This window comes from Biomphalaria glabrata, chromosome 5, assembly GCF_947242115.1.
Source record: "Biomphalaria glabrata chromosome 5, xgBioGlab47.1, whole genome shotgun sequence".
In the NCBI taxonomy this organism is placed as follows: domain Eukaryota; kingdom Metazoa; phylum Mollusca; class Gastropoda; family Planorbidae; genus Biomphalaria; species Biomphalaria glabrata.
Window position 1 is genome coordinate 46,988,383 of NC_074715.1, and position 15,483 is coordinate 47,003,865.

Sequence of the window (15,483 nt, forward strand, 5' to 3'; positions counted from 1 at the left end):
AATACCTCCTTCACTTTGTCATATTCTTCTAGATCTTTCTTAGAAATGTTGATACAAGCTTGCAGTGCCTTTCCCTGTAACAATGTGTATAGATGACTTCCCCGCTGAGTTTTTCTGTAGCTTGAGCATGTACTTCAAATCTCGCCAAATATGCATCCATTTGGTATACATTCTCATTAAAAGGTGGCAACTTTGGCTTCCATACAGGTTTTATATGCTCTTTGAGTTCTCCTTTCGTCTCTCTAAGCTCCAACACTCTAACTCTAAATTTGTGTATTTCTACATCAGCTTCTTTCTCTTTAGTTCTTGCTTTTGTCTCTTTTTCTTTAGCTCTGTCTTCTCTTTCTTTTACCCACTCTTGTAAAGCGGTTCCTGTCAATCCCATTTCTTTTCCAGCGGCTATTAACTGTGATAATCTCTCTGCCATTCTTGTTTTTATGTGTACCATCCAATATAAACAATACTAATTGCTTTATTGCTTTAGGACGTAATCATCTTCTTTTTTGAAGTAACGTCTGTATTATATAAGATAAGATAAGATGTTTGACCTAGTTTCGTCTCGGCGGATTGACCTATTTTATTTTTTTTTACACCGTTACACGTGAGCGCACACACTTCACGACTTCACGGTCTTCTTGGTCCTTGACCTTTTCGCAATGGCGAACCTCAGTTCTGCCTAATGTCTTCCAAGACTAAGTCAAGTAACTAGATAAACGAGCCTCCTAATATGTTACAGCTTTTCAATTCTATATCTACTTATAACTCTCTGGCAACTTCATAAATACTATACGTCTGCGTCTAGGTGCCCTGGGATACCACTGTAGTTATCGAATAAAACAATTAAACAACTAGATCCAAACACAGAAACTTTAATGAACTTTCTCTACTCTTTTACAACTAACACACTTCCGGTCATTCGCTCATGTGTAAAAATAGGTTATACATACATACGCACATTCATCCGTGACACACACACAGACACACACACACATATACATACATACATACACAAATATATATATATACTTGTTTTAGATTAAAACGATTTCACAGAATTCTTAAGGCCTATTAATTTTTAGCTATCATTAGTTTTAGCATAGTAAACTGACCAAATAAATAGTATTGTTAACGCAGTCCATTGACATAAATATATACAAGTGCGAAGGTACAAATATTCAAACTATGTAAACCACAAGAAATATGAATAAATTTTTGTGTAAGCATACTTATTTAAACATCTTTTGTTACAGAGGAATTGCAATCTCAATCCTGAACCACACATGGTGGTCTCTACTACTGATTTGGAATAAACGGCTTTAGTATTAAAGTTCCTTTAAACCTTTCACCCTGTACTCAAGACTTATACACACCGTCATAATGACAGAGTCAAGTACAGGAACATTTTCTGCTTTGATTAGCCCAGTTTTAATAACACTTTGTTGTACATTAAAAACTGTTACAATAGGATTTCAGCTGGTAAACGCACCAAGAAAAACTTTAATGTTTCTTGGAACCTTTAAGCTTCTATAGAAACTAAAGACAGTCCCTTTCCAAAGAATCCCAATATCAAGGACTCTAATCGTGTAAGTACATGTGTCTACAACAGAAGACAATAGTCAACCTAATGATCGCCAAGTATACAAAATTTCGAACCTTAATTGTTTTGACAACATGGAGCTTACTTTTGTCTTAAGTTTTTGGCAATGTAATTTTCTACTAAATGAAAAAAAAATCTAATTTTTAAAAATCAGGAGAACATAAAATAGTAACTTATAAAGACTGATGATTAATTATCATCTGGCATATGTTAGATGGCCACCCATTATTTCGTATTACTCCAGAGGTACGCAGATTCTTCCGGTTTTAGTATGTACATCATTGTCAACTAATAAGTTGAAGCCCAAAGCTTATAACTGATAACCAGTATTACCATACCTTGATATTGAGTATGTCCATCGTTGATCGGTGATGACCACCTTTGTCATCCAGGGGGCTGAAGGCTTTCCAATGGGGTTTTATTGCCTCCTCTGGGTGCTGGTGAGACCACATGTGAGTCCGGAATGTTTGGCTGTACACTGGGCGGGTTATTCCAGATGGAGCTAGTGTTGGCATTTCTGTTTTCTCTGATGCCTTTCTTCTGCCAGCACCGTTCTCTTGTCCTCTGCAATTTGCGCCCCAGTTTACACATAGCACCTGCATCAGGAATGTCTGGATACATGCCCGCTCTTTGCAGATCGTCTGTGTCAGGTTGTTTTTTTTTCTTGCCATTCAACATTCAGTGTTTTTCTGAGACAGATCATGTGGAAGTGGTTCAGTTTTTTGTGTGCATGTTTTCTATATACTTTCCACGCTTCTGAGGAAAGAGCGATTAAGAGAGGGTGGCAGCTTGATATACTCCTAGCTTTGTGCTTATAGTACTATCTCGTCTGTTTCAAACTTTAAAATATTACATACTGTTTGAGTCACAATTGCATCTGAAGAAGTTATTTATAGTTGACATGATTACCTGTATCAGGGATGGTCGACCTACGACCCACTGGGCAGCAGTTGCTTAATAAAGCCGAATTGATTCGGTTCAATATAGCTGGACGTTGTGTATAATTAGTAATGCGGCCCCTTACTACGCATGTCGAAAATGTATGTGGCCCTGAAGAAATCTGGAGCAATCGTGAACTCGTTTGAAACTCGTACTTGTATTCGTTTCAGTGTTTGAAATTGTGTTTATATTTGTATTCGAACTGTAGTCTTTGTGGTATTTAATATCGCTTCTGCAGAGACCGCGCCTTGGGGGAGTGTTCTATCATGACCACAAATATTTGTATTATGAGCTGAAGTTGACAGCCGATTGTCTTTATCGCGGGACCCCATTGAGGCGCGGGGGCCTGGAGCGGTTGCCTAACTCTCCACCTCTAAGGCCGCCCCTGGTATCCGTAGAACTAGACTTGTTTTCTCTTCACAATATATACTGTTATCTCTTATTGCCTTTACTTTCTTATCTTATCTTATCTTATATAATACAGACGTTACTTCAAAAAAAGAAGATGATTACGTGCTACGCGTCATGCATTTAGTCATGCATATTAACCAATGACCTAAACTCCGCCAAGTCATTGGTTTTCCTGGCTAGCTCAGGCAACCCATTCCATGCTCTAATAGCGCTAGGGAAGAAGGAGTATTCGTATTCTTGTTTTTATGTGTACCATCCAATATAAACAATACTAATTGCTTTATTGCTTTAGGACGTAATCATCTTCTTTTTTGAAGTAACGTCTGTATTATATAAGATAAGATAAGATGTTTGACCTAGTTTCGTCTCGGCGGATTGACCTATTTTATTTTTTTTTACACCGTTACACGTGAGCGCACACACTTCACGACTTCACGGTCTTCTTGGTCCTTGACCTTTTCGCAATGGCGAACCTCAGTTCTGCCTAATGTCTTCCAAGACTAAGTCAAGTAACTAGATAAACGAGCCTCCTAATATGTTACAGCTTTTCAATTCTATATCTACTTATAACTCTCTGGCAACTTCATAAATACTATACGTCTGCGTCTAGGTGCCCTGGGATACCACTGTAGTTATCGAATAAAACAATTAAACAACTAGATCCAAACACAGAAACTTTAATGAACTTTCTCTACTCTTTTACAACTAACACACTTCCGGTCATTCGCTCATGTGTAAAAATAGGTTATACATACATACGCACATTCATCCGTGACACACACACAGACACACACACACATATACATACATACATACACAAATATATATATATACTTGTTTTAGATTAAAACGATTTCACAGAATTCTTAAGGCCTATTAATTTTTAGCTATCATTAGTTTTAGCATAGTAAACTGACCAAATAAATAGTATTGTTAACGCAGTCCATTGATATAAATATATACAAGTGCGAAGGTACAAATATTCAAACTATGTAAACCACAAGAAATATGAATAAATTTTTGTGTAAGCATACTTATTTAAACATCTTTTGTTACAGAGGAATTGCAATCTCAATCCTGAACCACACATGGTGGTCTCTACTACTGATTTGGAATAAACGGCTTTAGTATTAAAGTTCCTTTAAACCTTTCACCCTGTACTCAAGACTTATACACACCGTCATAATGACAGAGTCAAGTACAGGAACATTTTCTGCTTTGATTAGCCCAGTTTTAATAACACTTTGTTGTACATTAAAAACTGTTACAATAGGATTTCAGCTGGTAAACGCACCAAGAAAAACTTTAATGTTTCTTGGAACCTTTAAGCTTCTATAGAAACTAAAGACAGTCCCTTTCCAAAGAATCCCAATATCAAGGACTCTAATCGTGTAAGTACATGTGTCTACAACAGAAGACAATAGTCAACCTAATGATCGCCAAGTATACAAAATTTCGAACCTTAATTGTTTTGACAACATGGAGCTTACTTTTGTCTTAAGTTTTTGGCAATGTAATTTTCTACTAAATGAAAAAAAAATCTAATTTTTAAAAATCAGGAGAACATAAAATAGTAACTTATAAAGACTGATGATTAATTATCATCTGGCATATGTTAGATGGCCACCCATTATTTCGTATTACTCCAGAGGTACGCAGATTCTTCCGGTTTTAGTATGTACATCATTGTCAACTAATAAGTTGAAGCCCAAAGCTTATAACTGATAACCAGTATTACCATACCTTGATATTGAGTATGTCCATCGTTGATCGGTGATGACCACCTTTGTCATCCAGGGGGCTGAAGGCTTTCCAATGGGGTTTTATTGCCTCCTCTGGGTGCTGGTGAGACCACATGTGAGTCCGGAATGTTTGGCTGTACACTGGGCGGGTTATTCCAGATGGAGCTAGTGTTGGCATTTCTGTTTTCTCTGATGCCTTTCTTCTGCCAGCACCGTTCTCTTGTCCTCTGCAATTTGCGCCCCAGTTTACACATAGCACCTGCATCAGGAATGTCTGGATACATGCCCGCTCTTTGCAGATCGTCTGTGTCAGGTTGTTTTTTTTTCTTGCCATTCAACATTCAGTGTTTTTCTGAGACAGATCATGTGGAAGTGGTTCAGTTTTTTGTGTGCATGTTTTCTATATACTTTCCACGCTTCTGAGGCATAGAGCGATTAAGAGAGGGTGGCAGCTTGATATACTCCTAGCTTTGTGCTTATAGTACTATCTCGTCTGTTTCAAACTTTAAAATATTACATACTGTTTGAGTCACAATTGCATCTGAAGAAGTTATTTATAGTTGACATGATTACCTGTATCAGGGATGGTCGACCTACGACCCACTGGGCAGCAGTTGCTTAATAAAGCCGAATTGATTCGGTTCAATATAGCTGGACGTTGTGTATAATTAGTAATGCGGCCCCTTACTACGCATGTCGAAAATGTATGTGGCCCTGAAGAAATCTGGAGCAATCGTGAACTCGTTTGAAACTCGTACTTGTATTCGTTTCAGTGTTTGAAATTGTGTTTATATTTGTATTCGAACTGTAGTCTTTGTGGTATTTAATATCGCTTCTGCAGAGACCGCGCCTTGGGGGAGTGTTCTATCATGACCACAAATATTTGTATTATGAGCTGAAGTTGACAGCCGATTGTCTTTATCGCGGGACCCCATTGAGGCGCGGGGGCCTGGAGCGGTTGCCTAACTCTCCACCTCTAAGGCCGCCCCTGGTATCCGTAGAACTAGACTTGTTTTCTCTTCACAATATATACTGTTATCTCTTATTGCCTTTACTTTCTTATCTTATCTTATCTTATATAATACAGACGTTACTTCAAAAAAAGAAGATGATTACGTGCTACGCGTCATGCATTTAGTCATGCATATTAACCAATGACCTAAACTCCGCCAAGTCATTGGTTTTCCTGGCTAGCTCAGGCAACCCATTCCATGCTCTAATAGCGCTAGGGAAGAAGGAGTATTCGTATTCTTGTTTTTATGTGTACCATCCAATATAAACAATACTAATTGCTTTATTGCTTTAGGACGTAATCATCTTCTTTTTTGAAGTAACGTCTGTATTATATAAGATAAGATAAGATGTTTGACCTAGTTTCGTCTCGGCGGATTGACCTATTTTATTTTTTTTACACCGTTACACGTGAGCGCACACACTTCACGACTTCACGGTCTTCTTGGTCCTTGACCTTTTCGCAATGGCGAACCTCAGTTCTGCCTAATGTCTTCCAAGACTAAGTCAAGTAACTAGATAAACGAGCCTCCTAATATGTTACAGCTTTTCAATTCTATATCTACTTATAACTCTCTGGCAACTTCATAAATACTATACGTCTGCGTCTAGGTGCCCTGGGATACCACTGTAGTTATCGAATAAAACAATTAAACAACTAGATCCAAACACAGAAACTTTAATGAACTTTCTCTACTCTTTTACAACTAACACACTTCCGGTCATTCGCTCATGTGTAAAAATAGGTTATACATACATACGCACATTCATCCGTGACACACACACAGACACACACACACATATACATACATACATACACAAATATATATATATACTTGTTTTAGATTAAAACGATTTCACAGAATTCTTAAGGCCTATTAATTTTTAGCTATCATTAGTTTTAGCATAGTAAACTGACCAAATAAATAGTATTGTTAACGCAGTCCATTGATATAAATATATACAAGTGCGAAGGTACAAATATTCAAACTATGTAAACCACAAGAAATATGAATAAATTTTTGTGTAAGCATACTTATTTAAACATCTTTTGTTACAGAGGAATTGCAATCTCAATCCTGAACCACACATGGTGGTCTCTACTACTGATTTGGAATAAACGGCTTTAGTATTAAAGTTCCTTTAAACCTTTCACCCTGTACTCAAGACTTATACACACCGTCATAATGACAGAGTCAAGTACAGGAACATTTTCTGCTTTGATTAGCCCAGTTTTAATAACACTTTGTTGTACATTAAAAACTGTTACAATAGGATTTCAGCTGGTAAACGCACCAAGAAAAACTTTAATGTTTCTTGGAACCTTTAAGCTTCTATAGAAACTAAAGACAGTCCCTTTCCAAAGAATCCCAATATCAAGGACTCTAATCGTGTAAGTACATGTGTCTACAACAGAAGACAATAGTCAACCTAATGATCGCCAAGTATACAAAATTTCGAACCTTAATTGTTTTGACAACATGGAGCTTACTTTTGTCTTAAGTTTTTGGCAATGTAATTTTCTACTAAATGAAAAAAAAATCTAATTTTTAAAAATCAGGAGAACATAAAATAGTAACTTATAAAGACTGATGATTAATTATCATCTGGCATATGTTAGATGGCCACCCATTATTTCGTATTACTCCAGAGGTACGCAGATTCTTCCGGTTTTAGTATGTACATCATTGTCAACTAATAAGTTGAAGCCCAAAGCTTATAACTGATAACCAGTATTACCATACCTTGATATTGAGTATGTCCATCGTTGATCGGTGATGACCACCTTTGTCATCCAGGGGGCTGAAGGCTTTCCAATGGGGTTTTATTGCCTCCTCTGGGTGCTGGTGAGACCACATGTGAGTCCGGAATGTTTGGCTGTACACTGGGCGGGTTATTCCAGATGGAGCTAGTGTTGGCATTTCTGTTTTCTCTGATGCCTTTCTTCTGCCAGCACCGTTCTCTTGTCCTCTGCAATTTGCGCCCCAGTTTACACATAGCACCTGCATCAGGAATGTCTGGATACATGCCCGCTCTTTGCAGATCGTCTGTGTCAGGTTGTTTTTTTTTCTTGCCATTCAACATTCAGTGTTTTTCTGAGACAGATCATGTGGAAGTGGTTCAGTTTTTTGTGTGCATGTTTTCTATATACTTTCCACGCTTCTGAGGCATAGAGCGATTAAGAGAGGGTGGCAGCTTGATATACTCCTAGCTTTGTGCTTATAGTACTATCTCGTCTGTTTCAAACTTTAAAATATTACATACTGTTTGAGTCACAATTGCATCTGAAGAAGTTATTTATAGTTGACATGATTACCTGTATCAGGGATGGTCGACCTACGACCCACTGGGCAGCAGTTGCTTAATAAAGCCGAATTGATTCGGTTCAATATAGCTGGACGTTGTGTATAATTAGTAATGCGGCCCCTTACTACGCATGTCGAAAATGTATGTGGCCCTGAAGAAATCTGGAGCAATCGTGAACTCGTTTGAAACTCGTACTTGTATTCGTTTCAGTGTTTGAAATTGTGTTTATATTTGTATTCGAACTGTAGTCTTTGTGGTATTTAATATCGCTTCTGCAGAGACCGCGCCTTGGGGGAGTGTTCTATCATGACCACAAATATTTGTATTATGAGCTGAAGTTGACAGCCGATTGTCTTTATCGCGGGACCCCATTGAGGCGCGGGGGCCTGGAGCGGTTGCCTAACTCTCCACCTCTAAGGCCGCCCCTGGTATCCGTAGAACTAGACTTGTTTTCTCTTCACAATATATACTGTTATCTCTTATTGCCTTTACTTTCTTATCTTATCTTATCTTATATAATACAGACGTTACTTCAAAAAAAGAAGATGATTACGTGCTACGCGTCATGCATTTAGTCATGCATATTAACCAATGACCTAAACTCCGCCAAGTCATTGGTTTTCCTGGCTAGCTCAGGCAACCCATTCCATGCTCTAATAGCGCTAGGGAAGAAGGAGTATTCGTACAAATTTGTCCTAGCATATGGGACGAGGAATGTGCCTTTATCTTTGTCTTTCAGAGTATTTTATTAAATTTTGTTTTTGTATTTGAAGATTATGGTTCAGTGTTTTATGTATAATTGCTTACTTTACTTTTGAGTCTTCTGTCCTGAAGGCTTTCTAAATTTAGTGATTTTACTAAAGGTGTTACTCTAGTCAAATGTGAATATTCGTTTGTTATTAATATCACTGCTTTATCTCATGGGACAGGGAGGATAGCGGAGGGGGCATTAGAACCTTAAACTGTCTTAATCACAAAGCACAGAGCAAAATTATTGCTTACCTCTCACGTTGAGAACAATCTTTCTCTTTTCTTCACACCTGTTCCCAGTGTAGTTCTGATGACATATGCAGCCCGTCATGTTACCCATTCGGCCACATGTCCCGTGGGCTCCACAGTCAAGGTCGCAGGGTTTATCACAGAAAGTACCCGTCCAGCCTTCTTTGCAGTCACAGATATAGAGGCCCTCTGTATATAAGCAACTGTGGGACAACACAAGTGTGTCATTCACAAGTAGATACATTTTGTAGTCAAAACTTTCGAATTAATTAGCAATGAGAAATAAGGAAAGTTGAGGAAAAAAATACTGGGAAAAAATGTCTGAAAAAATCTTTAGACGGGAACGAGCAACACAAATCATTATTACAATATTGTTATTAAACCATCGATGTAATTAGTATGAGAAATTGAATAATAATAACAATAATAAGGCTTGTCTTCGAGTCTGAAGATTAATAAGGAATGCAATATTTTCCTTTGATACGCAGCCCCAGCTGCAAACTACATATCCTTTATACTTGAGATGGTCCAACCCATTTATTCACCCTAGTGTTTTTAAGCAAACAATGTCTCCATTTGGTTGATCTTAGTCTAAAATTAAGTCGACTCTAAACAGCTTATTTATTCACCCTAGTGTTTTTAGAAAGTCGTCAAAGTTAGACGCTGAAGGCTGAAAGAAGAATCCAAGACTTTGAGAGTAAACGCCACAGAAACATGCTGGGTATCAGAAGAGAAGACAACTGATTTTGTACTTTAACAAGTCAACACTCTGGCTGGCAAAAAGGAAGAACTCCTCAATACACTGAAGAGACGAAAGCTGAGCTGGTTTGGGTCATAGTGTAAGACGTGACTCACTATCAAAAGTCTTTCTTCAAGCTACAGTGGAGGGAGCATGAAGAAAGGGTCGTCCAAAGAAAAGCTGGATAACATAAAAGAATGGACCAGCCTCTCTCTTGATATCTTGCTAAGAACAGCTGCTGAACGGTAAAAGTGGAGGGACTTGGTAACACAAACTGTCACAGCACCCCAACGATGAAAGTCATTGGACAGATGAGATAGTGAAACGAAATACTATCACATATGCTTACATATTGTCAACAAAAAGTTGAATCAATAAATATGTTCTTATAACATGCTTATTTTAAAAAAAAATACGTAATCGAATTTTGCCAATTTTTTTTTTTATTAAAAATATAGTAGATAATTTTAGCTCATCCAAAAGAGAAGTCTACTAGTATTTTTTTCTAAATACTTGCATGGCCTAGAGGCGTTAAGGTTGAGTGGTAAAGGGCTTGGCGACTGAACCGAGGGGTCTCGGATTCAAATCTCGGTACAGACTAGAATTTTGAACATTTGTAATGTACAACTGTCTAACCTTTCTCTAATGGGTACCTGACATAAGTTAGGGAAAATTAAAGGCGATTGGTCGTAGTGCTAGTCACACGACTCTCTCGTAAACTGTCGGCATTACAAACGGATGATCTTTACATCTATAAATCGCAAGCTCTGGTTAGGGTACTTTTCTTTACTGGTACGACCTAATTATAAATAGTTATAATAGAACTTTTTGCAGTGATCATCGCTAACCATCTGAAATTACCTCCCTTGTCATAACGTTACACGTTATTTTTAGCTATAGGCCTTTTACTGTCATTACTTCTTTTTTTTTTAAAAGATTTTGAAAATGATTAATAGCTAACATTGAGACGATTGGTTAAAAGTCTAACGTCTGCCAGACAGTGGTACTACTTACGTGCCGTTAATGCACTGGAAATTGTTGCATGGATCACCATTGACGAAACCACAGTAAGACTTAAAGTTACTCCCCATGAAGCATTTGCCTCCGTTTTTTTCACATTCCGGGCCGCATGGTTCTTTCTCATCCGAGTCCCCAAAAAACGTCGTCGTCGTATCATAATGAGGACGAGGGGAGGACATTGGAAAATGATCTTTTCTGCTGGAGTTCGAACCAAACCAGTCCAGTAAGCCTTGTTCTTTGTTAGGATCTACAAGCTCAGATTCCTTGGGAGATGGTGTTGTGGTAATCAAGATGGATTCTGCTTGATATGTTGTCGCGTCTGTTGGAGTTGCTGAGGAATTGACGGACTGAGATTCAGTTGAGGCTTCTGAAAAAGCTTCTGTCGTTTCAGTTCTCGAACCTCTTCCATCTGGAGAAAGGCTTGAATGTTTGGTTTTACTGTCATTCGTTGCTCTGAAGTTTTCAGGCTCCTTAACGCTGGAGATGGTACTTGATACTTGGGGAATTTCCTTCGATATTTCCACCGAAGTAGATGTTCCATTGCTTGTTGACGTTTCGGCAAAAGGCATCTGTGTCGTTTGCGTTGTACTGGGTGAGTTTTGAAAAGTGGAATTGAATGTATATGGGTTGTCTTGCTTTGTAGTTACCAGGCTAATCCTAGATTCATTGCTTAGAAACGCACCATTGGTTTCAGTTTTAGATTCTAGAATTGACGTGTCTGTTTTTGACGATGTACTTGGGGGGATGGTAGACGATGAAGTTGACGACGATATGGGCGATGCTGTAGAAACCGATGTTGATGCTGTCGAAGTTGCTGATGTTATTGACGACTTTGCTGAAGATGTTGGTAAGGTAAAAGATATAATGTCACCTTTTATTAAAGGGACAGAAGCTGTGGAACTCTTCAATGTGGGTGAAACAGGGTTTGTATTAGCAGTGAATCCTCTCAATGCCTTTGCTGAAGTGTTATTATTAGATGAGCTTGTAGGATCAGGAGACGATATTGTTGTCGAAATGTGTAATAAATTAGAAGAAGCTTTAGGTGACCTTGTAGATACTGAAGTCTTGCGTGAAGGTGGCTCAGTCGTATTGGAGATGGTTGACAGGTGTCTCTTGCCTTTTGAATCGTCTGATGACTGCGTTAGAGAGAAATGGTCGAAATTATATACAGAATGTAAAAATGATTCTTTACTATTGTGAGCAGACAAAGTAGTTGTTTTTGTAGCAGTAGTGGATGTGGTCCTCGTTTTGGGCGAAATCGTTGGCGATTTGTTAGCTGTCAAAACAGTCGACGCATTACGTGCTGGCGCTGTGGTTGATTTCTGAGTTCTTGAAGTCGTCGTAGGCCTCGGCCTTTGAGCTGCTGCTCGTGACGGGGTTTGGAATGTTGATGAGTTTGATGGTTGCGGCATGTCGAGGTTTGAAGTGCCTCGTTGAACGCTACGCCCGTCAACGCTGCTCACAGTTGGTGCTTCCGGTGCGAACGGAATGTAAGAGGAAACATTGAGCGATGACTTTGAAACCATTCCGGATGACGCCGGAAGTAAGGTCGTAATAGATTTCGAAGCTTCCGGTTTGGGAGTTGTGGGATCGGCTGCCTTATTTGCAGGATGTTGGAGATGTGAACCCATAAAGGTTGATTTCACTTTGGAGTCGTATTTTGACTGCGGCGTCGATTTTGCGTCGAATTTTGAATTGGACGTAGGAGTTACCGGTATCTTATCAGAAGTTAATGGGCTGTTGACCACCTCAGGATCGTACTTGGATCCGCCAATGGGAAACATGTCCTCTGTTGTTGTCTCTAGTGGATGCTGAGTTGTGACTAAAGGCGGTGGGATCAGCAGGTTAAGCTCTTTGGATACTCTCTGAAGAATTTTATCCTCCAAGGCGACCATTTTCTTTTTAATCCTGGGAATGACGTCTTTGGTGCAATGTGGGGTGAACGGATTGTTTGCGCATGAGCAGAACTCCTGACACTCCTTTCTGTCGATGACACACACTCCATCCACGTTGCAAATGTACGGGAGACGCTGGCAACAGAACACGGTGCTTTGGGAGTCATCCTTATAGTTAGATGAAATTTCGCCTTGCAGCAACGTGTTAGAGTAAGTCCACTCCCACCTTTTGACTTGACCTCTAAGCACAGCTTTGGCCATGCCCTCAGCATCTGAAGGTGGAGGGGGTGTAGGCAGATCTTCATATTTGTGCGTGTCCTTGCTTACCGGAGGTGATGACCAGTCCAGCATCTGACCAGGGTTGTCGGCCATGGTGGAACCTGGTGAGTGGTCAGCTAAAGGAAGAAACGGCTCTTGCATACCACTGGGAGTGCCGCCACCAACCATATTTCCAGAGTCCACTCCGCCAGAAACGATACCCTGATCAAAGGAGTCCCAAGTTCTTTGAGATGGCCCAGTGTCAAAATGTGATTGGTCATTCCAGTTATTTTCTTGGTGCGCTCCTGGTTGAGCTTGGGATCGTTGAGGCGCGGGCTGGTGGGGAGGAGAAGGCGCCGCAAACAGTGAAGCAGGTAAATTGTCCCATGTGTTCAAGTTGGATAAGTCAAACGCTTGTGTGGGGCCTTGAGTCGGGAACGAACTTTGACGATTTCCTGAAGGAAGATTCACATTTTTGTTAGGGGCATCCGTTTTCTTCTCTGCCGTGGAAGGCTGAGCTGAGGTAGAAGCTGTGTCTGAAGATGCAATGATTGGATTGCCAGCTAGGAACGCGTCAAGGCTAGAATAAAAGTCAGCGTACTGTGGAGCACTCAGGACCATGTCTAAAAGTAGAACCACGAAGATGGCGCGAGTTTTCATTCTAGCTTCAGGTACAATCAGCAACATATAATAAATTTTTTTAAATAGTTCATTTTCGAGTGCTCTCTCGATCTAAATTGTATTTCGTATACATGCAACTAAATGTGCTATTTTGGAGAGTCAATGCCGGAATCTGAGAATAGACTTGCATTTCCTGGAACTATAAAAAAAAAAAAAGAAAGTATTAATGAAATTTAAAAAAAAATCAAATCATCTCCAACTAAAAAAAAAATACTTCTAAAACAAAATAAGAGTTCATGTATCTCTTATGGGACTGATCTATAGTAGGAGATATAATATTAGATTTAAAAATATAACATTGCTATAAGTAACATTGCTATAAGTAACATTGCTATAAGTAACATTGCTATAAGTAACATTGCTAACAACATCTATATAAAATTCCATTAGTTGAACACCATTACCAGATTTACTGATCTGTAAGACATTTCAAAGCAATACACCAAAAATTGAAAGTAAATATTTTACATTTATAAAAAAATACTATAATGGACCTCATTCACCAATCGTAAACAAACAACCGTTCGTTTTAGTGAATGAGGTCCATTCACATAATAATAGGTAAAAGGAATGGAAGACCACCGCATCCCTAAACGACTCTTGTATGGCCAACTAAGAGAAGGAAAGCGCTCGCAAGGTGGTCAAAGAAAGCGCTTCAGGGACACCCTCAAAGCTTCTCTGAAGGCGTTCAGCATAAAGCCTGGCACCTGGGAGACAGAGGCACATGACAGAGCATCATGGCGTCACGCTGTGAAAACTGGCGCACAGGTTGCTGAGGAAAAAAGAACAACGCTGGCAGAAGAAAAACGCCAGAAAAGAAAAGCAAGGCAAACGACACTAGCTTCAGCTGGAAAAACCTGCCCAGTGTGCGGCCAAACATTCCGGGCTCACATAGGTCTCACCAGCCACGTGAGGAGGCATAAAACCCCAGTGCATAGCCCTCAGCCCCCTGGATGACAAAGTGGTCATCATCGAACCACGATGGACGAACTATATATATATAGGTAAAAGGAGAATAATAGATTTAACGGTAAATAGTCTGAACTATATAGTTGTGCCATAAATAGGCATTAGTTCTATCGCTATGTAACTCTTTCAAGTTTCTTTGTATGTTGTATCTGTTCTTTTCTATTGAATTTTGTATTTAATTGAAAAAAAAATAATCCATAAATAAAAAGAAAACTGATGAAAGTATCTAAAAGAAAATATAATAATACTGTTAATTTCAAATTTCTTTCTTTAAATATAGTAATAATTCCGTTAAAATATTTTAGGAACATTTTATCCAAACCAAGTTTTTGGGCGTGCGACATTCTTATCTCCCCCTGGCAGTTCAAATACATTTAGGGGGAGGTAAGCAAGTTATTTATGATGCCCTGGACCTTTGTAGTTGGACTTAACCGTATTCCCCTGTCGTCTTGATGACACCACAAAGAGCGGGAGGAGTGAAGGGGGTATTCATTTGCAAGTCGTTTGTCAGGCATCATGTTCTACACTATTTTTTGTTTTGAAAAATCAAAACATTGTCACATGCAACAAATTTAAAACTCATCGTTATTCAGTTATAAATAAGCCGCGTTCACTAATTTCGCGGGATACGAACCATCGATACTAGGGATGTTTTCCAGACAGAGGCTTATATAGACACGCAGATGGAGGCAAGTTTCTGTAGACCTGGAGTTCCAAGAGTCATAGACTCAACTCTTAAGACAAGAAGAAGAGCCCCTTCAGACCAAGACATCTAAAGGGCAGATGGTGTAAAAGTCTTCCATTGGAATGGTCGACGGTTGACGATGGTGTCATGTATCCAGCACAATGAATGCAATTAAAATTTTAAAAAAATAATAATAGAAATAGGCACGTGTTCTGAAAAGTATCCATAGT

The 15,483-nt window shown here is 39.1% G+C and overlaps 1 protein-coding gene across 1 annotated transcript in view; it reads right to left on the minus strand.

The window, feature by feature from the left end:
• Window positions 1-15,483, minus strand: part of LOC106080152 (uncharacterized) — a 36,990-nt gene that overhangs the window by 14,825 nt on the left and 6,682 nt on the right. The window contains exons 2-3 of the mRNA XM_056029672.1: window positions 10,760-13,738; window positions 9,010-9,209 (exon numbers count right to left, since the gene is read on the minus strand). Coding sequence (XP_055885647.1) covers window positions 9,010-9,209; window positions 10,760-13,605 — 3,046 coding nt within the window. The 5' untranslated portion in view covers window positions 13,606-13,738. The remainder of the gene's footprint in view (window positions 1-9,009; window positions 9,210-10,759; window positions 13,739-15,483) is intronic.